General features: G+C 33.4%; 1 protein-coding gene across 10 annotated transcripts in view; it reads left to right on the forward strand.

Annotated features, from left to right (window-relative positions):
• Nucleotides 1-12,034: 12,034 nt before the first annotated feature.
• The window catches only part of Slc4a10 (solute carrier family 4 member 10), a 279,064-nt gene continuing 264,618 nt past the window's right edge, over nucleotides 12,035-26,480 (forward strand). For 4 of the 10 annotated variants that reach the window (XM_040294369.2, XM_040294367.2, XM_040294373.2 and 1 more), the window contains exon 1: nucleotides 13,108-13,304. In XM_040294369.2, coding sequence (XP_040150303.1) covers nucleotides 13,194-13,304 — 111 coding nt within the window. In that variant the 5' untranslated portion in view covers nucleotides 13,108-13,193. Of the gene's footprint in view, nucleotides 12,276-13,105; nucleotides 13,305-26,480 lie in introns of those variants that run through there. The other 6 variants (XM_040294371.2, XM_078017495.1, XM_040294368.2 and 3 more) reach the window with 4 other exon arrangements.

Raw genomic sequence — 26,480 nt, forward strand, 5'->3', positions numbered from 1 at the left:
GTGGGTTATGAACTCCCAACTTTACCCCGTATATAGATTGCTGTATCACATCAGTTACCCTTCCATTGGTTGACATATTGCCTTTCTAGTGTTCAGTAGTGTCTTAATAGTTGAGTATTGCATTGTTTTTTTTTGAGGGCATATATTTCTTTTTTTGTGATTACTCTTGTTTTGGGCCTGAAAAGTATTGTCATATGTCTTGAGAAATCACTGATATTCCCTCTTAATATTTCTTACGTGGAAAGGAAGTATTAACAAGAGAAACACTTTTAGATAATTTAAGTAAAATGAAGGAGAGCTCTGACAGATTGTGGCAAGCAGTGTCATCAGGCATTCAAGGACAAGTACCTGGTCATAGTTTTTGTTCTGGAAATAGCACTTCGTATAGGTCTTCTTAATAACTCTATACAGTTCACAAATAAAAATCATTAATAACTTTTCTGTTATATGTGGATGATATTTGTGCATCAGTGAAGAAGTATTTTAATATATGTGCAGCATTACTTAGTCTTGTCCTAAAGGATATTACAGTTTTCTAGGAAAATTAAAATAGAAAAATAGAACATTAACAGATTTATAGAAATTAAAAAACAGTAAAAATATGTTATAAGTATTCTTATGAAAGATTTGGGGATGGTTTGATTTGTTTGAGAAAATATTTCAGAGTTGTATACTTGGACTCAAAAATAGTTCAAACAAGATAATGAATGGATCAATGAAGGGTCTGAAAGACTTTTAAATATTGGTATTTGTGAGTTCTTTAACTCAATAATAACCTCTTAATGAAACATCATCCACACATAGACTTTCTTCTAGTCCTAACCATATTTCCAATTCTCTTCTGAACCTCTGCATATGGACATCATCTAGACATTTCAGATTCAGTGGAAGAATGATAAGGTCTGCTATTTGTTGATGGGTTAACATTAGCTAGATGGTATTCTAAGTGTTTCATTTGCATTAGCTAATTTATTATTCAGAACAATTCTGAGTTGGTTCTTTTGTTACTTTAGTTTTCCAGATGAGGAAACTGAGACTTCAGTAGTTTAAGAAACTTGCCTAAGTTCACATGGATAGTAATTGACACTTTTGAGAGCAAAGCCTATATATGATTCCTTCCCACACCCCTGCGATGCTAGCAATTGGACTCAGAGCTTCACACATGCTAGGCAAGTCTTCTACCACTGGGTTATACTCCCATAAAGCCTGTGGGTTTGGTGTTTTTTTTTTTTTTTTTTTTAAGTACCAGGAACTGAATCCGGGGCTGCTTAACCACTGAATCACTTCCCTAGCTTGTTTTATTTTTTTATTTTAAGAAAAGTTCTCACTAAGTTGTTTAGGACTTCATTGATTTGCAGAGGCTGGCTTTGAACTTGTAATCCTCCTGCCTCAGCCTCCTGAGGTGCTAGGATTTAAAAGTCTGTATTCTTAACTACTGTTATTACTTTCAAAAGAGAATTCTTCAAGTGTTCCTTCAAACTGCTTCTTTTACTTTTTCTCATGTATCATTGAATGGCACCTCTATTATCAAGCCAGAGTTTTCGGCATGCTACTTTTCTTCATTCCCTAAATCTGAATTTTCAATAAGTCATATCTAGTCTTATATCTCTTGGAACTGTTTCTTTTTATCCATCATTATTATAGCTTAATAATACAGACTGTTATAATCTCTTATCAGATTCTAGATGCTCTCTCAGCCAATAGTTTTTCTCTGACATTTTCTATGTTACAGTTTAAGTGATTTTTCTAAAAACTTGTATTGTCATAACACATTTTTGTTTAGGATCCTTAAAAGGTTTTCTGTCACCTATAGGATTAAGTCAATCTTCTGAGTATGTCGAACAAGGGCTTTCATAATCAGGGTCCTGTTCACTTCCATCTTTCTCTCCTGCTATTTCCTTTTATGTTTCTCTTGCTTCAGCCATAGAGAACTTGTAGTTCTTGAACATATACTGTTCCCCCTCCTGGAATACTTTTCTTTTAATCTTCCATACAATCCCTTACTTTTATCACAGTAATTATCATATGGAATGTTAAGTGAATGTTTGTCTTCCCCCACTTCCAAGTACACTGTGAGCTCTATGGTTTAATATATTTCCTTTTTAAAGTCTTTATATTCTTTTATATATATAGCACATAATGTATCTAATGATTCATGAGTAATCGATGAATAAATGGATGGATGGACACACAAATATATTCTTTAATCTGTAGGTTCATATTTATTTTGCTAATGAAGGAGAACTCTTCAAAGACCAAGTAATTGAGGAAAGCAGAAGAGATAGCTGTCTGATTCAATTGGTTCACATAGAGGCATATAGTTGGAAGAATTTTCTTCTTGATTTTGTTTTGAGATTTGTGTGAGTGTATGATATATTTAGAAACTCCAGAATATTTTTTAGTGATAGCATACAGAATGGTTTGGATACTGAGGCTTGAAGTAATTGACTGGCTTGTTTAAGCTCTTCAACCAATTAATTAGGGCTTGAATTTGAACCATAATGCTTAATTTTACCTATTTTAGTATTCTGAGACTAGAGAATATACCACTTAGTACATTAGTCCAGTCCTCTTATTTAACCAAGAAAGTAAGTCCTGGAGAGAGTAATCTTTCTATTGTCCCAGAGCTACTAAGGGACTAAAACTACCAATCTTGCACTTTCCCCACAGATAAGAAGGAGTGGAGTGTAGGAGCTAAAAAGCAGAGTCGAGTCCGCCTGGATTTGAATCCCAGCCCTGATATTTACTGGCTTCCTGGTTTGGGAAAATTCAGTAGTCTTATCTGTAAAATGGGGGAAAAGTACTTATATAAGGCTAATGTAAAGATTAAATAAGGCAAGTCTTACAAAGTACTGCTGCATAGTAAGCATTAGGTAGATATTACCTGCCATTCTTTTTATTAAAAGGTGCTATAGTGCTTTCTCCTATACTGTGTTCCTATTCTGTCAGCTTTATATGGGATCTGTCAAATGATTATTGCAGTTAATCTTGTGTCTCTATTTCCTTCTAGACTATAAAATTTTTATGGATAGAGTTCTTTCTCCACTCAAGGGTCTGGCACAGTGCTGATACATAAGAGGCATTTTTTGGGGGGAGAGTGGGTACTTGGGATTGAACTCAGGGGCACTTGACCACTGAGCCATATCCCCAGTCCTATTTTGTATTTTATTTGACAAGGTCTCACTGAGTTGCTTAGTACCTGGATAAATTGATAAGGCTGGCTTTGAACTCATGATCCTCCTGCCTCTGTCTCCTGAGCTGCTGTGATTACAGACATGTGCCACCATGCCTGGCCACATATAAGAGGCATTTTGAAATTTATTTTTTAAAAAGTTAATGAACACTTTTATCTTCAGAAGAAAAGCAATTGGATAATTATTTTCCTGTCTTTCACACTAAATCAGAATTTGTTGGAAATATGTGAATTATATCTATAGAAAAGATAGTAGAAGATGTGAAAGCATGCTATATGTTTGGCCAAAGAAAGACAAACTGCCTGGCTCAGGTCATCACCACTGCAGGGTTTCTCACCCTGACACAGTAGTTATCACTCCAATTATTTTCTGTCAAGAACCAGAATCACATGCTTCTTCCTCATTCTTTTCTGAATGAATTTGAAGAAGCCTAAATATAAAGCAGCATTTGCATGCATCATTGGTGCTAGAAATACTTTATTTTTGACTAGACTGGGCTCATTTAAAAAAAATAATTTTCTGGCCATAATACTATTGCTTTTTGGATGTGAAGTTCTTATTCTCTGTGGTAATGAGAATTGGGCCAAACATTTCGTCTAGCAACCTGAACAAATTAGAGATTAGTTATAACATAATGCAAAATGTAAGAGCATTGGAGGCAGATATCCTGAGTTGGAATTCTCACGCCACTTCTTATAGCTGTGTAAAGTTGAGCCAGTTATTTCAGTTCACTGTGCTGCAGTTTTATCATATATAAATGGATGTGAAATGTATACTTCTTAGGGGTAAATTAAATAATCACATGAAACACTTGACAATAGTACCTGACATATTGCAAATATTAAGTAAATGTTAGTTTTTTATTTTAAAACAGTGGATGGCATATTAGTTTATTTAAGATATATTCTATATAGTGTTATATGTTGTCTGCTAAATATAGATATTAAAGTCAACTTTTTAAAGAAAAATAAATGCAGCAATTAGAGTAACAAAGTATGTAAATCAAATTTGGGAAAAATGAACTCAGGCCACTTATATTAGAGTTTCTTGTTAAAAATACAGAATCCTTGACCTCAACCCAAATAACTAGATTAGAATCTTTGGATATGGGACCAAGGAATCAACATTTCAGAAGCATCTAATGTTACTTGGATGTAAATTGACCACGGATAAACTTTAGAAATAGTTACCTACAAGGCATATGTTTTACTGAAAATGGTTAACTGATTTAAATATTTTATTCTTATATGAAGTAGTTTCTACTGAATCTACTTATCCTCAAATACTGACAATGTAATAAATGGATAAGTTCTTCCTTAATCAAGGTCATATGAATTAATTCCTCTGTTAACTCTATTTTCAATCTTATTTGCTAAAACATGCTTCTGATTACAGTTTAATGTTCAATTTAAAATAATATTTGTGATAAATTCAAGTATTTAGGTATTTTGGCTGCATTAATTATTTAGTTTTGCTTTAGAGACTATAGTCTTGGAACTCTAAAACAAATAAATAAGCAAAATAACTAGAAATAAACTTCAATCTATCCTTGCTCCTGAATTCTGCATTGGGCAACAGCTAGTATTTATATCCATGCTATATGAACATGGTAATGCATTCTCTGTTTTTGTATATGCTATTCCATCTACTAGTAATGTCCTCCTTATTTTACATATATATTTTATATATGGCAAACCTCTTCTATACTGTGGAGTTAATCTTAGACATCATATCTTCTGTAAAGTCTTCTCTGATATGCTCAGTCTCCACCCTGGTCTGAATCAGGACCCTTTTTATTTCTTTAATATTCCTATCACACGTCCTTGCACATGTCTGATTATCTCTTTTCCCTACTATGTACTCCTTGAATTGTGTTTTCCAGTTCTTTGCATGATTTTGGGTCCATAAGAAGTATTCAGTAAATGTCTATTAATCAAATAAATCAATTTTGACTGCCTTTCTCCATATATGAGATGATTGTGTTCCTGAGAAATGGCATTGAATTCAAAGACTTAAATAAAAATTAATTTTATCATCAGAAATAGAAGACCAAGTTTAGTTGTTCATTTTTTCCTGTGTGGATAATATTAAACAAAGATAAAAATTTTCTATCTTAAAAGTTAAGATAGTTAAGAGCCTTGCATTTCCTTGCTTAAGCACTGCTGTTTAATGTCTAAGGAGAAGACACAGGAGCAAACTTAAATCCAGGACACTGTTTCTGAGTAAGTATTGTGAGTAAAGATGAAGAACCATGCTATCCATACTAAAAACATGTTTCCTGGAATGGAGAGAAAGAATTGGAAGACAGTAAGAGATCTGTACTGTTGAGAAAGGGTCCTGGGTTCTTTCTCCACTGGCTGAGCCTTGATTTGGAGTTGAAGGGAGAGAGAGAAAATGATGGGACAATCTAGGTAAGTCTGTAGAATTTGGAAGTATCTAGAGGTTTTGGACATTCCCCTCATTCCTGATGCAGCCTGGTAGAAGTAGGACAGATATATTTTAGTAGTAATAGACCAAACTCAATAGGTCACTTGGCTACTATATCTTTTAAATCAGGATTTCCATTTCATATTTATAACATAATTCCATTGCTTTAAATATTATAGAGATAAGAAATACAAAGGATTTTTTACTCCCATACTCAGATTTTCAAAAGAAGTTGATAATGAAAATACTCAAATGTTAACAGTGATTATCTCTGGTTGGTGGGATTGTGAGTGACTTGCTTTTTACTGTCTTCATACCACACCAAATTTTGAAAAATTTCCATAGTGTAATGGCTTTTCACCTTGGTTTGCCTGGAAAAGCATTACTTTAGGTTTCTCCTCCCCCTTACTAACTCAGTATTTAGGCAGAATTCCCTTGAAGTGACTTTAATATTCTGGATAACTTAATCTCTGATTGCTATAGTATTACACAGGAATAATAATCTGTTTTCTTTTCTAGAGAGACAAGGATCATAGATTATTTTTCTTTGTTTCAACACATAGTACAAAATAAATGCTTAATAAATATTTGTTAAATTGACTAATAATAAAGGCCAACATAATATTACTTCAGGGGTTTGTCCAAATTACAGTTTCAGAGAAGGTTTTTTTTTCCTAATTAAAAAAAACTGTTTATAAATAAGTACTATGAAAAAACAAATTGTGGAACTCCCCATAAATTTTTGTGAAATCAAAACAAAGACTCTTAGGCAATGTCAGACAATATACAGAGTATCTGAACATCATATATAAAATGTATCTGAATATTCTTTGTTCACTAATAGTTTGGTTATTTATGATGAAGCTGAGAAATTGCTATGGGTTTTCATTTTTTTCTTCTCTTTTTCTTGTGATATTTGTCATCTTTATTTGACAGAGTGCAAATTCCATAGTAGACACAGAGATTTTTTCTTGTTTATCAGAATTTGAGAATGTATAGTAAAATTCACACATGGGACACTGTGGGTAATGATTATTTCGGTGTAATTCTTCATAAGTTGGTATAGAAAAGTTAAGGATTATTTCACCACAAGATTAACTCTTGTAATAAGTGTGATATTGATTATTTTCAAGTTAGGAATAGAAATGATACATTCAGGACCATTTAGCAAAGACAGTGATAATTAGGCTTAAAGGCTGATAATTGGAGAAGTAATAAGTTGAGGCATGCATATACTTCTTGTTTACATAACAAGGAAGGGGAAATTAGTTTTTTTCCCCCACAAAAAGAAATCCCTTAAGGATTTTAAATCTCTATGGTAAGGGTGAGAAAAATGCTATTAAAAGTTAGTCACTTTGTCTTCTGGTCTACCTCTGGGTTTTGCACATTTTTTTTTACTTAAGCACTTTGTCAATAAATACTTTCCTTTATTGTAGGTGCTGGGGATTGAATCTAGGACCTTGTAGCATTCGAGGCAAGCATCCTACCAACTGAGCTATATCCTCAGCCCAATATTTTATCTCTTCTCTTCAAAGCCACTACCTTTTTGAGTACAGGGCCTATGTTTTATTTATTCTGTGAAGTCACTCACACATGGTAGGGAATCACTTTTTTTAAAAATTGAATTAAATTGGATGAAGGTACTGACCTCTAGTCCTCAATTTAGAGAGTAGACTGTATGTGTTTCCTCTAGGAGTAAATTGGTGCAAAGAGTGAAAACTAAGTCCTGTCTTTAGGATTCATGATCTCAGAGAAGTAGGAGTTGCTTTTCTGGTAGTTGATAGCTGGAAAGATTATCAGGTTAAGGGCCAAGAGCATTTGTTAAATGTGTATAATTTGCCACCTTCAAATATGGCATTATACAATGAGGTCCCTTTGTATATTGCAGATTTGGAATGGATATTCTTACCCTTTTCCTTAGTAGTAAAATGTAACTATTTTTAAGCTGTCAAGAAAGTATTTTTGGTATCTTTTGAGTTGGTCAAATCCAATGAAGTACTTTTGGATTGACATATCTGCCAAATCTACATAATATGCTTTAAATTATTCATGATATTTGTAGAGGTCCTCATGGCTAAAGAGACAAAGGGATAAAACATATGTAAATGATTATTAACAGTGCTGTGATAGATTTTCATATGTGAAAATAGTAATGTTTTGAAATATTAATTTTGAGTTAATAATATTATCATTAACATGGTATTAGTGTTCAGAATATATTTTAAAACTCATTGCCAAATAAATGTTTATTTTATATTAAAAAGGTCAAAGTGAAGAACTTTGAGATCTAAGCCAGAAGCATACTCCTGAAAAAGCCAGGACTGAAAACTTTGTTTTCAATATCAGTGTTGGCAATAATTTTTGTTTTCTTCAAATATAATCAATATTAAATGGCCTTTTCTCTAAGATAAACATTGTATTAATGTGCATATCTTAACTCTTAGGGCTTCAAATAGCAAAAGAAGGCAGGAACATAAAGTAGTTGTTGAAGCCATGCTGATATGTGCCACAGTCTGGCTAGGCACAAAATCATGAGCCACTCAAGTAGGAACAAACTTTATTTTTTGAAACTGCCGCCATTGCCCCATACGCCCCCAGGAAGAATCCCGATCAACCCACGTGGTGTTCTCCCGGAACCCCAGAGGAAGTTCCTTCCCCGGAACTCCCTCCTACCATACTTCCCCAAACAATGGGAGCTCTCCAGGAGTCCCAGCAGGCCAAGGTGAACAGCAGCAGTCCAATATCCATATGAATGCAAATCTTAACATAATCATATCATCTCAATGGCTAGCTGGCGTCACCTTTCAACCCAAAATGCCATGCATCATATTACTTGGCTGTGGCTCTTAGCAGATATGTACACTTGAGAATTAGTTAAAATAGAGGTCAGCTGGAGTTTCAGGGTGCAGGATGGATCCAGGAAGGAAGCACACCCTAGTGGCTATGTTCCTTTCCCATTGGTCATAACATGAGTAATTAGAGAGGAAGTTGGCTCTTCTGTTTAGTGTTTTCTGTAGTTTCTGTGTCTGTATGGTTGGTTTATGGCCAATCCCTACTCTTATTTAATTCATCAGAGAGGAAAATTCCACTTTAATATTATTGGATCTGACAGTAAGTAACATTAATAGCATAGTACCTCACACATAGTAGCACTGACTAAGTGAAAATCAGACTATTGTCTCGTTCCAGTAGGGTGCATAGAATACACCTTGGACAAATTCAGTTTTGCAATATTAAACGTGTTGCTTGAAATCATGGATGTCAAATTATACTGAAGTGATCTCACTGGGTTTCTAAATGAGAGCTGCTCAATAGTGACTCTGGTGAGCTGGAGTATGCAGTTGCTTCCTGTTTCAGAGATACCCAATCCAATTTTTTTTTTTTTGATAGCAGGGATTTAACCCAGGGGCACTTAACCTCTGAGCCACATCCCCATCCCTTTTTACTATTTTATTTGGAGACAGGGTCTCCCTGAGTTGCTTAGGACCTTCCTAAGTTGCTGAGGCTGACCTTGAAGTCGGGATACTCCTGCCTCAGTCTCCCAGGCTTCTGCCACCAAACCCAGCCTAATCTAATCCAAATAATTTTTAATTATTTAGGGCCCAAGAAAACTTTCCTGTAGTGAAAAAAACTCCAGTCTGGGAGAAATAGAAAATTTACCTGGAGTAATTTTCATGAAGTATACTGCCAGCAAATTCTCTTAGCCTCCACCAAGGATACACCAGAATCTCCAAGGCAGATAATATGTATATGAAAGAATGTTTCTCATGCAACTTGGATTTCCTTTTCTCTTCATTTTCTTTCCACCTCCAAGTTTGAAAACCATTGGGAAAGCTGAGCAGTAATATTCTACAGTTTCTTAATAAAATTTCCACTGTCTGGTGATTTTTCCCAGATGTTAATCTGTTTTATAGATATCTTCATTGGGATTTGCTTAGTATATGGATATGTTCTCTCAGGGTATGGGCATTAATTCTTTTAGAATTTTTTTATGCCTTTATTTTGTTTATTTTTATGTGGTGCTGAGTACTGAACCCAGTGCCTCACTTATTTGAGGCAAGTGCTCTACTGCTGAGCCACAACCCCAGTCTAGTATAGGTATTAATTCTAAGGTATTTTATAAGACAGAGGTGATAGGTTAAATAAGGATCATTTTCCCTTTCTCCACTTTCTTTTTTGCCAGGCTAGTATTTGACATCTTGGATCAGAGACCTTAAGAAATAATGGGCTTCCTTGATCTTTAGAAGTAGATGGTCTGCAGTAATCTGGGTAAGTCCTCTTACACTGTAGAAATGGTAGCTCTGGCATGTAGTAGGCAACTAAGCAATAGTTGTTCCAGGAAAGTATCTTCATGGGTTCATAATATATTATAGATAATATTATAGTTAAAAATATATTATAATAATGTATTATAGAAAAACACAGATTAAAAGTAATTTAAATACAATTTTATTTAAATTTTGACTCTTGGAATAAAGAGTTTTTACAAATTATAATTTAAATTCATTTAGAAGAAATATAACTAATGTCTTAGAACTTAATTATAGTTTTTGGAATAGCATTCCTAAAAAGAAGTTATCATTTTTGTTCTAATAAATTATTTGTGATTTCTGGCTATTGTCATTAGTTTGTGTAAAAAGTCAAGTTGGGTCCTGATCAGTTAATTTCTAGTTGGGAATTTTGTCATTTAAGTCCTTGATATTATCTTGATGTGCTGTGCACAAAGTAGTTTCACAAGTAATAGCAATCATTATGACATGAGAAACAAATATATTCTCATAGCCTATTGTAAGAATTGTACTAAAAATGAAAACAGATAAAAGTTACCTGCAAATGCCATAATTTTATTCTCTTTTAATGCTGAGTAATATTCCATTTTTTTAATCTATTCATCTATTTATTGAAGGGCATCTAGGTTGCTTCCACAGTTTAGTTATTGTGAATTGAGCTGCTATAAACTTTGATGTGCTGCATTACTATAGTATGTTGATTTTAAGTCCTTTTGGGTATAGATCGAGGAGTGGGATAGCTGGGTCAGATGGAATTGGAGAATATTATGCTAAGCGAAGTAAGCCAATCCCAAAATTCCAAAGGTTGAATATTCTCTCTGATAAGTGGATGCTGATCCATAATGGGAAGATAGGGTATGAGAAAAAATGGAGGAACTTTGATTGGGCAAAGGGGATGGAAGAGAGGGGAGGGTGCATGGAAAAAAGATGGTGGAATGTGAAGGACATTATTATCCTAGGGACATGTATGACTGCACAAATGGTGCAATGCTACATTGTGTACAGAGAAATGAAAAGTTGTGGCGCAGTTGTATATGACAGCAGAATGCATTCTGCTGTCATATACACCTAATTAAAATAAAATAAGAAAGATTACCTGCAATTCTAGCTACATCAAACACTATGAAAAATTTAGCGTATTGTTAAATATTATTTAATATTCACTCCTGCTGATTAAAGGTTATACAATCAATGATAGTTAAAATTTAAGTTATCTTTATAACTTCAGTCATTCTCTTTTAACTCATGAGTGCTTTTTACCCCTTTTCATTTGTAACCTCATACTTGTACTGTGATTCAATGATATATGGGTTTCATTTCTTAATGTACTCTGGATCTATAAGCAATTTTAGGAAATAATGTGTAGCCCCCCAATGACCATCATTAACTACTTTTCCGTACAGAAAATCTTCTTTGACTCTTTCCCTTCCATGGATTATTACATAATCTAATGACATACTAACTAGATAATCAAATGACATACTAATTTTGAAGATACCTTACCTGAATTAAAAGACCTAAGGTACTCTTTTAAAGCAAAGGGTACATACTTGGGCTACTCTTATCAGATTTAATGTTTTTTAGTATGTTTTTATATATCTTGATTATTGCTATTATCAAAATATTTTCTGTCCCTATAATTTTTATTGGAAAATCATAAAAAACATTTCATTTTTAATTGTATATGACATATATATTTTTCATAATTCATATATTGAAAATATCTGTTCAATTCTTATTGAGTCAACAGTAACTTAAATGTTTGATTTTATTTTTGTTAGAAATACTTTAGTCTCACTAAGACACACTAATTTTGAGGACACCTTACCTGTTTTGAAAGACCTCAGGTACTCAGAGCAGAACACCTAGTAAACCTTGTTAATAGCATCTTGTTTGAACTATGTCTCATATGGGATTTTGGAAATGAAGTAAGTTGCCTCAAAGTGTCAAATCAGACCCAGCTGGTTGAGGCCAGATTGAACTTGTCTGTATAAGAAGTTAGCATCTTAGGTAAAATTCTTAATGCCCATTAGGAAATATTGCATGCTGTATTTTACACCAGTAGCCAGGTGTGGGCAGTGATAACAGGGCTTGAGGGATCTCTCTTACCGGCCCAGGGATCCAAGGCATTCAGTGCAAAACCTGGCCAGCAGCCCGAGTGAGTAGGAGCCATGTGACTCTGGTGAGTTGGAGTGTGCAATTGCCTCCTGCTTCAGAGCTACCTGATCCGAATACTAAGCAGAGCCAGTGCCGGGCTGAGTGTAAGACACTGAAGACACTGCAAAGCAAGGTGCTTATTCCAGAGGCATTACAAAACATGGAGATTAAAGACCAGGGAGCCCAAATGGAGCCGCTGTTGCCTACGGTAAGAGACTACCTGCTGTCAAATAGATTAACTGCTTTGCTGCAAAACCTGTCAGGCAAGTGGTCTGCTAGCTAGGTGCAGTGAGTGTACTTTTGGGGTGGTGGATAGCTTCCTTGACATATGGACAGGGGTCTCCTCCCATCTCCGGAGACTGAACTGCATAAAGCAAAGCACATGATTGTTTCCCCCTTCTCAATATGGATGCACTATGGTGATGAAATGTCTCATGTTTGTTGCTGTTTGAAGAAATGGCTGGGTTTTAGCAGCAGGGGCAGTTCTGTGTCTCTTTCCCGTTCTGTTACTGCCTATCTTTCTGTTTCTCAGGTTGTGCAGTGGAGACTCAAGCCCCTGCAAAGAAACCCCCTTTTATCCCATTTAATTCCTGATAAATTTTCTTCCCATGCCTCATCCTGAGGCAGTGAGGTGAGGGAATCTGCTGCTGTGGCAGCTCTAGAGATTTAGTCTCCGCAGAAACCAAAGGAAAGGCATGTGTGTGTGTGTGTGTGTGTGTGTGTGTGTGTGTGTGTGTGAGAGAGAGAGAGAGAGAGAGAGAGAGAGAGAGAGAGAGATCGAGATCTGTCAGTTTCTTTCTCAAAGGGAAATATGCCACGGTTCATGTACAAAGAAGGTATGCATTTTGTGGGGACAGGCACACGATTCAGATCTGAATATCTGAGAGGTTCCTGAACTGTCATTTGGAAATAGCCCATCTGTTTATCTCTGGTCCTTAAGCCGCCTCCCTGGATTTAATTTTTGGATAAGTGATTGATTTGCCTTCTATCCTCTCCACAATCTCTCTGTCTGGCTCACAGAGCTTGGAGATCTTCAGGCAACATCTTTTTTAGTCTGGAGCAGCTCATGTTGTTGTGCTGAAGGAAAAAAAGAGAAAAACCCCAGTATTTTCTTGACGCAGCAGAGATGCCAAATGCTAGCTTCCAGCCATCTATCAGCGTTCTCACAGAACAGCAGAAATCCCCTCCCTGCACCAAACCAGACGGAGAGGCTGTTTCTCAGCTCTCTGCTACTCAGGTTGGTAACCCACCTTGCAGACTAGGGACTGGCTGTAAGCTGTCCATTTCCGAGTTCATTCCTAGACTTTGTACATATCTTTAAATGAAAGGATACCATAGGAGGAGTAAGCAAATTCTGGGCCACAGTATTTTCAGAGCATTCCTCTCCTGCCGGTCTCATATGCTGCAAAAAGATTTGTTACCATCCCGGAATCAGCTGTGGCAACTGAGCATGCCCAGTTCACCTCAGGACGCCAGGTTTGGGCAGGGAGGGAACAGGGAGATGGGAAGAATTGCTGGGGTCACCACCAAGAATGGAGTCTAATTAAGGGCAGGTGCAGCCTGTCAGAGATGGGGAAAAAGGAGGAATGCCATTTAGCCTGCTTACTTTAAAGTAGAGCTATTTTTGCGTGGAATCAAAGTGGAGTTATTACACAAAAATAAGATTTATCTGTCTCCCCAAACTTGGATACATAAATTAGGGTTCTGTAGTTACTCAGAATAGTGTTAAAGATACCAGGAAACTATTACTCTTTGGAGGAGAGGGAGGAACTACACACAGAAATAGCGGTATGGAGATTTAAGAAAGATTAAATATAGACAGGGAGGGGGCTTTTTTGGTGGTGATGATAATGGGGGAGAAGTGGGTTGGAACTTGTCCTAGAAAAGCAAGCTGAAACCAGTTTGATGTGGCTTATGAACTGTCACTGATCAGGAACAGTTAAAGGGTTTAGGACCAGATGAGGATTAACTGGAGGAATTTAGAAACGGATGACATTATTGGACTAGATGGGCAACCAGTTTGTGACTTAAAAGAGCAGAGAAAATACAATTTTGTCTAGAAAAGAAAGTCTACAGTAAGTTTGCTGGAAATTTCTGAAGGTCAGAGTTAAAAGTTTTCATTTTATAGGAATAATAGTGCAGTATAGTTACACAGTTTAATGTTAAGACAGAACCATGCTACCAGTTTATTATAAGAAAAAGAAGCCTGAGAAGCTTGGAAAGATGCTGAATTTTTGGTCCAATTTACACTTGTATAATGTTTTCAACTTCTCCAATTACTTTTGTGACTCTCTTTAGGTCTCAAAACAAGTGTGTTATATAAAGCACATTTTATCTTTATTTTAAAGATGAGAACCTAAAGCATAACAAGTCTGAATAACATCTAAGGTCACAGAGTGATGAAGCTACGACTAAAATATAGGTTTTTGAAAACTAGTTGAGAAATTAAAAAAGAATTTGATATATTTTAAATTGTGTTCTTAATCAGGCTTAAATCAGTAAAAATTTGTGGTTTGAATTTTTTATGATTGGAAAATAGAGAAAGGAATAGATTTAGGCTTTGATTAGAAAATTAATTAGATGGCTTTGCAAATAACATGTGAGAGTCAATATGGCACAGTATTTAAGAACCCAGTCTAGTAAATCTAGCATTGTCATTTACTTGCTTCATGATCTTGGGAAGTTATGCCTTAGTTTCCTCAAATGAACAATGGGAAGGAAATGATACTTATCTCCTGGATTATGTGATGAGTAAATGAAATAACCTATGTAAAATTCCCAGCATTTAGGTAAGAGCTCAATAGACTGAAATATAGACATTGAGATGAATTCTAGGTTTCAGAGTTTTATGAGAGTCAATTTTCATTACTGTCTACTAAGGAGGAAGAATAGAAAATGGAACACTGAAAAAGATTGGATAGTGGAAGTAGAAAGTAAGGATTTTTAGTTATGACTATAGAAATTGCTGGATGGTTGCAAATCCAATTTGAAAAACATTAAAAGCAAAGATTAGATCTGGGACAAAAGCAGTCAGAGGTAGATAAGAAGTGAGAGAGAAAGAAAAGCTGTAAGAATGACAAGTTGGTCAAATGAGTGAATGTATTTTTTCTGATACAAGTGAAATAGAAGATTCTCATTGATCTTCCCAAGCTTTACTTCTATTTAGGGTATATAAAGTAAATAAGAATGGTATGATGGGAGAGGCACTTAAATGTTTTTCTTTTTTTCCCCCCAATTTTTAGAAAGCTTCAAATATAACTTTTCTTACTAAATTAGTTAACCTTGCATTTTGTAGGCCCTAATCATAATTAAAAGGCACTCATTCTTCCAAGTCCAGGGTACAGGTACTTTGAAGCTATAGAACAAGCTTGTCCAAAAGATTTGTTTAATTATTATCATTTTGCAGTGCTGGGGATTGAAACCAGAGTTACTTTACCACTGAGCTACATCCCTAAGTTTTTAAATTTTTTAAAATTTTGAGACAGGGTACTGTATGGTTGCTCAGAGTGGCCTTGAACTTGTGATCCTCCTGCCTCGGCCTTCTGCAATGCACATATCATAGGTGTGCTCCTCACTATTGTGTGTGTATGTGTGTGTGTGTTTAATTTTTTAGTTATAGCTGGATACAATCCTTTTATTTATTTATATGTGGTATTGAGGATCGAACCCAGGGCCCCACATGTGCTAGGTGAGCACTCTACCGCTGAGCCCCAACCCCAGCCCCACTGTTGTGTTTTAACAGTTTTTCATGTAACAGTCCTTCTCAGATATATCTTTTGTAAGTATCTTCTCTCAGTCTGTGGCTTGTCTTCTCATTCTATTAACAGTGTCTTTTGCAGAGCAGAACATTATGATTTTAGTGAAATCTAGTTTACAATTCTTCCTTTCATGGATCATGCCATTGCTGTATGTCTAAAAAGTCATCATCAAACCCTAGATCATCTAGTTTCTCCTGTGTTGTAGTCTAAGAGTTTTATAGTTTCATGTTTTACATATAGTTCTATAATCCATCTTCAGTTGATTTTTGTTGAGGGTTATAGGGTCTGTGTCTAGAATTTTTTTTTTTTTGCATGTGAATATCCAGTTGTTCCAGTCTTTTGTGAGAAAGACAGCCATTTCTCCACTGTATTGACTTTGCTCCTTTTCAAAGATCACTTTGTCAAAAACATGTCTGTGAGACTATATCTCGGCTCTCTAGTCTGTTCCATTGATCTGTTTGTCTATTCTTTTGCCAATCAAACACTGTCTTGATTACTGTGGCCTTATAATAATTCTTGATGTTGGGATAGTATCAGCCCTCCTTTATTAATAGATCTTTGCCTTTCTATATGAACTTAATAATCACTTTGTTGATATCTACAAAATAACTTGCTGATTCTTTTTGCTTTCAATTATATTGGATCTATGTATCAAGTTGGGGAGAACTGACACATTACCAAATCTTATTCATAAACATGGAATGTTTCTTCATTTATTTAATTCTTTGATTTCTTTCATCAGAGTTTTATTGTTTTTCTTATTTAGATCTTGCACATTTTATTAGATTTATATTTAAATATTTTTTTGCTTTGTCAATATAAATAACATTATGTTTTAAATTTTAAGTTCTACTTGTTCATTACTCGTATTTAGGGAAGCAATTGACTATTATATATTAACCCTGTATCTTGTAACCTTGTTAGAGTCATTTATTAGATCCAGAGTTCTATGGTAATTATTTAGGATTTTCTTTTTTTAAATTTTTTTAGTTGTAGGTGGATACAATATCTTTATTTTATTTGTTTTTATTTTTTAATGTGGTATCAGGGATCAAACCCACTGCCTCATGCATGCTAGGCAAATGCTGTACCACTAAGCCACAACCCTGGCCCCTTATTTAGGAATCTACACCCTTAGATGTTCTTTACCAGATAATCTGTTCTCTTTGTGAAGATACTGTTTAGGTTGACAAGAATTTTAGCAAACTATTTGTTGACCTAAAAAGGTGTTTTGGGATGTAACTTGAAAGCTGAGTTGAGAGAATATATTGCACATTCTATATACAAGAGACCTACTTTACTTAGGTCAACTTTTTTCTCCAGATCTGAGTTTTCTTTTGATAATTTTTAAGCTGTAATGCAAGAAATATAACAGCAACTAAATTTATAAAAGTTACTTTACAAAAATAAGTCTCACTTTTTTAGTTGCCGGTAGTTTTTTAAGGTCAGTGTTGGTCCAGCCTCTTAGAGTATAGCACAGTAGATCAACTCCAAATTATTAATATTTTTATATTGTTTTTTATATTTTTAAGTTTTTTCAAAGATATTATGACTTAAGGAGCATTTTAAAAAAATAAAATATTGTCTGTCCTTCAAACAATTTAAAGGGGAAAAACAAAAGGAAAGCAGATATAAATCAGCAGAAAGCAGATAGTGGTTGCTTATGCCTGGGGTGGGGTGGGGTGGGTGTTATCTGTGAAGAGCCTTAGGGAAATTTTGGGGATAATGGAAATGCTCTATGCTTTACCTTGAAGGTTAGATATAGTTACTAATGATATATCAATTCATTTAAAAAAATGAATATTTCAAAGTGTGCAGCAAGTGAAAATTATTTTTTAATGATTTCATCCTCAGAAAAAATTGTTTAAAATTAATGAATTTGTTCATCAATTTAGTAAATAGATATACTTATTTCATGTTCTGCTACAAAAAGAAGGGAAAATAAAATATAAAAAAGAACTCACTTGATTTATTTTATTAAAGAGTTTGTTAAGGAGTTTAACACTGTAGGAGATACTATCTCAGATATTTGCAATAATCAGAAATCATTTAATTCTGGGGTTATTACTTAGCTTTTAATTTATGAAAAGTATATTAATGAAAATTTTTAATAAATTGAATGGCCATGATAACTGATTTCTTACTATGTATCATAATTATGATATTTAATTATCTATTTTCTTTATTTGGGTATTGGAGGTGGGGCTTGTATTAGTTTTCTAGGGTTGCCGTAGAAAAAACCAAAATCTCATGGCTTAAAACAACATGAATATATTCTCCCATAGTTCTGCAGGTTAGAAGTATCAAATCAAGTTATCAGCAAGAACCTATTCCTTTCAAAGCCTCTAGGGAAGGATCCTTCCATTTTTTTTTCTGTATTCTGGTAGCTCCAGGCATTTCCTAGCTTGAGCAGAATAGCTCCAGTCTCTGCCTCTGCTTTCACTTGGCAGGCCTCCCTCAGTGTCTCCTCTCTTTTTATAAGAACATCAATTATATTTGACAGTCCATCCTAATGACCTCATCTTAACTTGGTCACACTCGGAAAGACCTCTATTTACATATAAGGCCATAATCACAGATGACTAGGTTTAGGGCTTCAGCATCACTTTTTGGAGACACAATTCAATCCATAAAAAGGCATTTAATGTTTTAGGCAGAATTTTCTATTTTTACAATCACACGTCATTGGGGTTAGAGTCCTGTTTAAATAGGACTAGATATCATAACTTCTAATATTATTGAAACTAATGAAGAATAAAACAATACCAGTTACGTGTGGAAGGCTCTCTAATAATTTCTAGATGTATCAGCCCAATCACAAATAACAAATCCTGTGTACCCATGTGATCATGTCCATTGTCATCTAGTAACTGGGAACTCTTGCTTTTTATTTATTTACTTTTATTTTTAAGTTTTATTAATACATAATAAATATCACTTATATTTCCTAATTAGTGTGTAATTCCATGATTTTCAGTATTATTTATTACCTCAGTATTTTAATTATCTATCTATTTATTTATTTGTTTATGATACAGGAGATTTAACCCAATTGCATTCTTCCACTGAGATATACCTCCAGCCTTTTTAAATTTTGTTTTGAGACAGAGTCTTGCTAAGTTACCCAGGCTAGTCTCAAACTTGTGATCCTCCTACCTCAGGCTCCAAAGTTGGTGGATTACATGCAGTTGCCATAATGTTTACTTTTAAATTTTCATTGTCCTCCATTTTTTTCAGCAATATGAAATTAACACTCACTTTTACTTGGCAATGACTGATTTACTTTATTGATTTACTTCCAGCCTATTTGCTTTTTGTCTCTAAAACTTTGCCTTTTTGAACATTTTATTTAAATGAAATTATACACTAGATAGTCCTTTGTACCTCGATTCACTTAAGTGAAATGTGTTTGAGGTCCAACCTTTTGTAGCATGAATCAGAAGTTTATTCCTTTCATTGCTGGAAAGTATTATATTAACTGCACCAAGTTGCAGTCCCACCAGCCACATCAATGTTTATAGCAGCACAGTTCACAAAGCTAAACTGTGGAGCCAACCTAAATGCCCTTTAGTGAATAAATGGATAAAAAAATGTGGCATATATACACAATGGAATTTTACTCAGCAATAAAAGAGAATAAAATCATGGCATTTGCAGGTAAAAGGATGGTGTTGTAGAAGATAATGCTAAGTAAAGTTAGCCAATCCCCCAAAAAACAAATGCTGAATGTTTTCTCTGATATAAGGAGGCTGCCTCATAGTAGGGTAGGGATGGGGAGCATGGGAGGATTAGATGAATTCTAGATAGGGAAGAGGGGGTGGGAGGGAAAGGGAAGGGGCAGGGGATTAACAAGAATGGTGGAATGTGATGGACATCATTATCCAAAGTACATGTATGAAGACTCAAATTGGGTGTCAACATACTTTATATACAAACAGAGATATGAAAAATTGTGGTATATATGTGTAATAAGAATTGTAATGCAAAAAAACCCCAAGTACATATATAAAGACATGAATTGGTGTGAACATACTTTATATACAAAGATATAAAAAATTGTGCTCTATATGTGTAATAAGAATTGTAATGCATTCTGTCATGTATTTAAAAAATAAAATCAATTAAAAAAGAAAGATATATAATATTTTGTTTATTGTTAAGTTATGATCATTTAGTTCCTAATTTTTGGCTTTTACAAATAATGTTGCTATAAATTTTCATGTTTCCACATGTACTTATGCTTACATTTCTCTTGGGTAAAGTGTTTTTGATGTAGCTTTTCTAATGCTTATGAAGTGGTATGTTGTGATTCTGATTGATTTTTCCTAAGGATTTTTGAGCATCTTTTCATGATTATTGACCGTCTGTATATTTTATTTGATGAAATGTCTACTTAGATCTTCAACCCACTTTTCAAATTGGTTATTTTTCTTATTGTTTTTCAGGAGTTCTTTATATATTTTGGATATAAGTTCTTTATCAGAAATATGATTTGCAAAAATTTTTCACATTGACCTTTCTTTCACTTTCTTAATGATGACTTTTGAGGTAAAAATTTAAATTTTGAGGAAATTCATTTGTATCATTTTTTTTAATTGATTGTGCCTTTGTTGTGTTATCTACAAGGTTACAACAATTTGCTAAGTTTTCTTCTGATTCTGCAGATTTAGCTCTTTTATAAAATCACTGGTCAATTTTTGTGTTAATTTTTGTGTATGGTGTGAATTTTAAGGGTCTAAGTTCTTTGGGTGGGGGGGACTGGAGGAAGGGTAGAGATAGCTCATTGTCCCAGCATCACTTTTTGAAAAGAACTTCTTTCCTGAATGAATTTTCTTGGCAGTCTTGTTGAAGATCAGTTTCTTTAAAAGGAATTTTCCTTGGATTCTGTATTCTGTTCAGTTGATCTTATGCCTAGTCTTATCCTGATATAATACTGACTTAACTTGGATTACTGAAGCTTTATAGTAAAATTTGAAATCAGGTAGTGCAAGTCCTTCAGTTTTATAGTTTTTCCAAATTGTTTTGGTTATTCTGAATCCTATGCATTACCACATAAATTTTAAGACAGCTTTTTGATTTCTGTAAATATCCTGAAAGGATTTTGTTATGGCTTTCTTTGAATTTAGAGACCAATTTGGGGAGAATTGTCATCTTGACAATGTGTTCTTAAATACAAAGGTAAATTGACTCTTCTTGTATTTAGATCTTAATTTTTTATGACAATGTTTTGTAGTTTTGTTTTGGTCAGAACTTCTATGTAATATATCAGGGTTGATATGAAAGTTCTTGAAGTCCCATTCATATAGTGATTTACAGTAGTCTTAGATACTAAATTCGGGTTGAATTTCAAATAGTTCAGAATTCCTGCCATGCCCTCAGAGGATGAAATGGAGTTTAATCTATGGACTGAATTGGATGTATTACAATCCAAAACTCTGTAAATTTTTGAATTAATGACAAAAATTTCTAGACCAGGATCAGTAAGATTTGCTCATTCATTATGAAAATTATGCTATAAGGATATAATAACTAAGTTTTCAAATCATATTGAATGTGTTAGGTTGCTGGAGTGTCTCCAACATTTATTTGTAACTCTGCTTGTTCTTGCTAATTATGAGAAACCAAAATTATTTAGAGAAGGGCTATTTATTTCTAAAGATTTTCCCCCTTTTTTGACTAATTAGTCTTTGATATCAAAGATGATGATCTAGTCAAATTTCAGAAAGCAAGTTCCATAGAAGAAGTTAGGTATATAACAACTTGCAGAAGGGCTCAAAATATAGCTTTGCTTATGAAGTACATTTCATCATTCTTGGATGCATATTGCTTCCTTTATAAACAAAGGGATGAATTTCTCTTGATATTTATGTTTCTCTGAGAATAACCCTATCCAAAGTCTGCTTTGCTCAGAAATAGGAATATGGTTAAAAAAAAAGGTAGGGGGAAAGGAAAAGGTAAAAAATTCCAACAAATAGAAATTGCTTTAATATAGAATAGAATTTGTTGAGTGGGTACCATATGCTTTTGTGCCTTGTTAACATATAACATTATAATATAAATATCTGTTAAAACATCTAATGTTGTATAGTTGACAGCACTTCTATCACATACAAAAATTTAGTTTTTTTCCTAAACAAATGATTATTGAAAATCTTAGACTTCAGAAACAATTTCATCAGAATCATCAGGAGGGCTAGTTAAAAATGTAAATTCCAGGACTTATTCAAGTCTATAAACTGAGAATACTAAAGGGTTGTACAAGGAAACCATTTAAAGATCTCTCTAGTTGATTCTATGTACTTTAAAGTTTGAGACTTTTTGTCTTAGAAAATAGAAAATAATCGTGTTTTAAAATTATTTTAGCTGTGAGAACACTAGAAAAAGAAGTTTTGCTATAAGAGTAATTTTTAAAAATAAATCATAACAGATTAGAATATTAAGTGCCTACTGCCCGTATTTATTATGTACTACTTTGTAGTAATTATATTTATTATGTACTACTTTGTAGTATTGTACATATTCATATATATTTATCTATATTAGCTATTTTCCTTAAATTTAAATATATACATGTATAACTTGTTCTCTTAGCAAGTCCCAGAATCTTGAAAACAGAGTCTAGTTTAGATAATTTTGTGCTGCTCTTACAGAGCCCAGTGCACATAAGTCCTTCTTGAAGATATCATAGGTGATATTATTAAGTAGCAGTACTAATAAACATTAATTGTTAAGAGCTGAAACTTTGAGTTGTATAGTCCTAGATGTTTTAATCAAAAGAACAGAAATTTGTTGTTCAAGTTTTTGCTAACTTTGGCAATTTACATAGGTGTTCAAAATCTCACTTAATTCTTATCTATAAAAAGAAATGTCAATGGAAGGATCTACCTTATAGATTTGTGAGAATCAATGTAATATATGCATATATGTATTATTCAGATTAATTACTCACTAATAACAACTATTACTACTATTACTGTTATTGGCTTAGTATTTTTCCTTTTGAATGAAAATCCTTATACTAAAGATTCTTATGTGGGCTGGGGATGTAGCTCAGTGGTAGAGCATGAGCCTTGCATATGTGAGGCACTGGGTCCAATCCTTAGAACCACATAAAAATAAAGATATTTTAAAAAAAGATTCTTATGCTTGATACACATGATTTATTTAATCATTGGTGTAATAATGCTTGCTCAGTAACTTGATTTATTCTGTTGGCAGTAATATAGAAGTATGCCAACAATATAATTTGGTAAGTATAATAAAATTAATTTATTAAAATTATAATCAATATTTGTTTTTTAAAGATAGCTTACAAGAAGGTAACATGAAAGAAAACACTTGTTACTTTTTTAGATTTTTATTTTGAGATAATTTTGCACTTAAATAATAATTGCATAAATAGTACAGAGTGTACATATATATATTTTATCCTCCTTACCCTAATATTAACATCTTGCATAATTGTAGTTGATTTCAAAACTAAGCAGCTAACATTGATGCAATTATATTAATGGTATGGCCATATTTATTTGAATATTTCCACTATCTTTCTTCTGTGTAAGAATACAATTCAGAATACCATGCTGTTTAGGTGTCGTGCTTCTTTAATTCCAATTTGTGACACTTCAGTCTTCCCTCCAAATTCATGGCCTTGTCACTCTTGAAGTGTATGGGTCACTTTTTTTCAATTTGTGTGTGTCTAAGACTTTCCTAAGATGCAAGTGTGCATTGTTTGTTAGGAACATCACAGAGGTGATGTTTCCTTTTCCATGCATCATATCATGTGGTACATGATATTTTATTTCTGGTGTTGTTAAGCTTGATTATAGAGGTGTCATTGTTTTTCCTTTAAAAAGTTATAAAATTTCCCTTTGTAATATCATCTTGGGGGAGAGTCTTTGAGATCATACACATGTTCTTTTTCCTTCATTTGCAGACTGATTCTAGCATTCATGGGTGAATGTTTCCTGGAGTTCTTACTAGAGTGCTTGCCTCCTGGTGATCTTCTACTTTTTCTGCCTTTAGAAATTAAAATTTAGGAAGAACTGTTGCTTCTCTCCTATTTTTAAATTTATATATTTATTCAGTTGCTTGTTTATTTCATTATGGGCTTAAAGGCATATATTTTATTCTTTAGGCCATAGTACCATACTTTTATTTCTTTTGTTGATCAAATTATTTCATCTTTTGAAAATGGGAGTTCCTTTAGTTGGCTCTTGTGTGTTTCTACCATACTTCCATCCTTTTTGGATGGGTCATTGAAAAGCTCAGTGAGTGGCTATAATAATTTTTTTTTAACTCTCTGGTATCATTAGGTTTTCCAAGATTATCTTTTGTCTTGTATTCCTGCCTCAGTCCTAGAATCAATCACATCTCTAAGGAGTATATAAATATTACAAAAATTCCTTCCAGAAAGATCATATATTGCGTTTTACTTCTGCTAGAAACTTCACCAGTATTTTTAAAAAACATTGTCAGGCTGGTAACATTTTATTAACCCTTTCTTTTGTATTCTGTTTCTGACTTTGCTGTTAGTGGTTATGAAGTAGATTTTTAAAAATAATAGTTCATAAGAAGCATTGAACTAATGAAATTTAGTGAAAATTCCCTTTGTTTAGTTCACCTTTCTAGAGGTATTATGGAAGTGCTGCATATGACAGTTTCCAGCTTATCTCTTGTATAACTGGCTCCCCTGTGCAGTGAGCACCTTTAGTGCTGTCATCATAGATTTTTGCTAGGTGCCATTTTGGCCATGAAAAATTTAAATCTTTTTTGAATGATGAATGCGTTGATTTCCCTGCTTCTTCAAAAACCTCAGATATTATTTTAAAGTTTTTTTTTCCTGAATAAAGTTGAGAGAGGTCCAGTTAATAAGTTGTTTCAATGTCTTCCCCTTTCATATTACTCTATGATAGACTAGATATAGATATACATTTTTTGTTGTTTTGAGATGGGTTTTATGTACATTGCTTTTGTCTGTATCACTCCTTATGACGAGACTGGCACTCTTATTTGAATTATTCAGCCACAATTTTGTCATCAAAACCATGTTGAAGAAATGCCTGAAGATCCTGAAAGATGACAAACTTGACAAATGTGAAGTTTCTATACTTGTCTGTTGTTACTTAAATAAAATGATTTGAACTCTCCTTACAATGCTCTTATCTAATAATTATTCCTTTTATCTTTATGTGGTTGAAAAAATAATTAATTCTTAAGAAGAGAGATTAGGATTAATCTATTTTAAATTGAGATTTTGGTGGAGTTACACAATAGTGATTGTTTCACATTTATTACGGTATTGTGAATATGACAGTACTTTGTTTTTCTTTACCATAAAGATTCATTATAAATGTTATCATAAAACTGAAAAACATCAATCCTCTTTGTCTGACATTAGACATTGTTTTGATAATAGTGCTAGTCAATAAAGGGAATCAAAATCTCTAGTAAAGAACATTTGTGTAATGTAAGCTAAAATGATATTTAAATATTTTTTAGGACAAGAAATGGTGAACTTATCCTCTTTTTTCATTAAAAAAATCCATAAAGCTGTTTCAGTAATTCAGGAAGTTCCAGTCATGCAAAATTTATTTAAAACACATTGACCTAACCTTGAATGTGTTTTGAAAAAGATTGATCTTCCACAAAATTACTTTTATAGTTTATAATTTTGCCCATTCCCTTTTATTGTTTAAAAACATTATTCCAGTTCTTTCCACTTACTTACCCCTCACTATTAACAATATAATTTAAAATTTCTTACCTTTCTTGTCCATCTAAACAGATTTGCCCTATCTTTGCAGATGACTACAGTGTCTAGTAGAAAATAAAAGGAACACATAGATCCTTATACCTGCGTTAGTGTTGTATCTCAATATAAAGATATCTAGTTAGCTAAGGAGTCCTTTCTATGTCAAATAAATCAAGTATTTTAGATTAAATTCTACCACTTAACTTCCATGGTTACTTTGAAACTTTTGGCATTAGAATCATCTTTTCTTGGAAAAATACACTTTGCTGATGTTTTCTTTGGTTCAGAAAATATCTTAAAAGGGAATGGAAAGGCTTCAAAGTTTATTGAATCTCAGATTGTTCCATAAGACAATGATTTGATGATGATATTTTAATAATTTTAATTAAAATTTATTTTAATAAACCCATTTGTATTTTTCTTAAAATATACCTGCATAGTTTGAAAATAATTTGGAAAAAGGCATGGTTTTTTGCAGTTGAAGTTTAGAAAAATAATTCAAATATGGATGATTCATATAATTTAATAATATAGAATATAATATAAAATTTTAATTAATTAATTTATATTAATTATATTTATGATAATGTTTTATTGAGCAAGTATGGTGTGGAGTATAGGAGTGACTCTTCTGTCTTAAGAAATGTGATGAAATTCAACCCTTTTAGGAAGGGTTAATGGCATAAAAAACATTTTGTACTGCTTGGATCATAATATCTTTGTGCAGATGACTCATGATAAAGAGAGAATAAGGCCAGCCCATATAAATAATATTCAAGGTTAATTTAGAATCTCTTTTTAAGTCAATTGTGTTAGCCAGTGGTCTCTTATACCATTTACTAAGATTATCATAGAAATTATTCTTTGACTCAAGGTTTTATTTCTCTGATTTGGATTATAA

Source organism: Ictidomys tridecemlineatus, chromosome 7 (assembly GCF_052094955.1).
Source record: "Ictidomys tridecemlineatus isolate mIctTri1 chromosome 7, mIctTri1.hap1, whole genome shotgun sequence".
NCBI lineage: Eukaryota > Metazoa > Chordata > Mammalia > Rodentia > Sciuridae > Ictidomys > Ictidomys tridecemlineatus.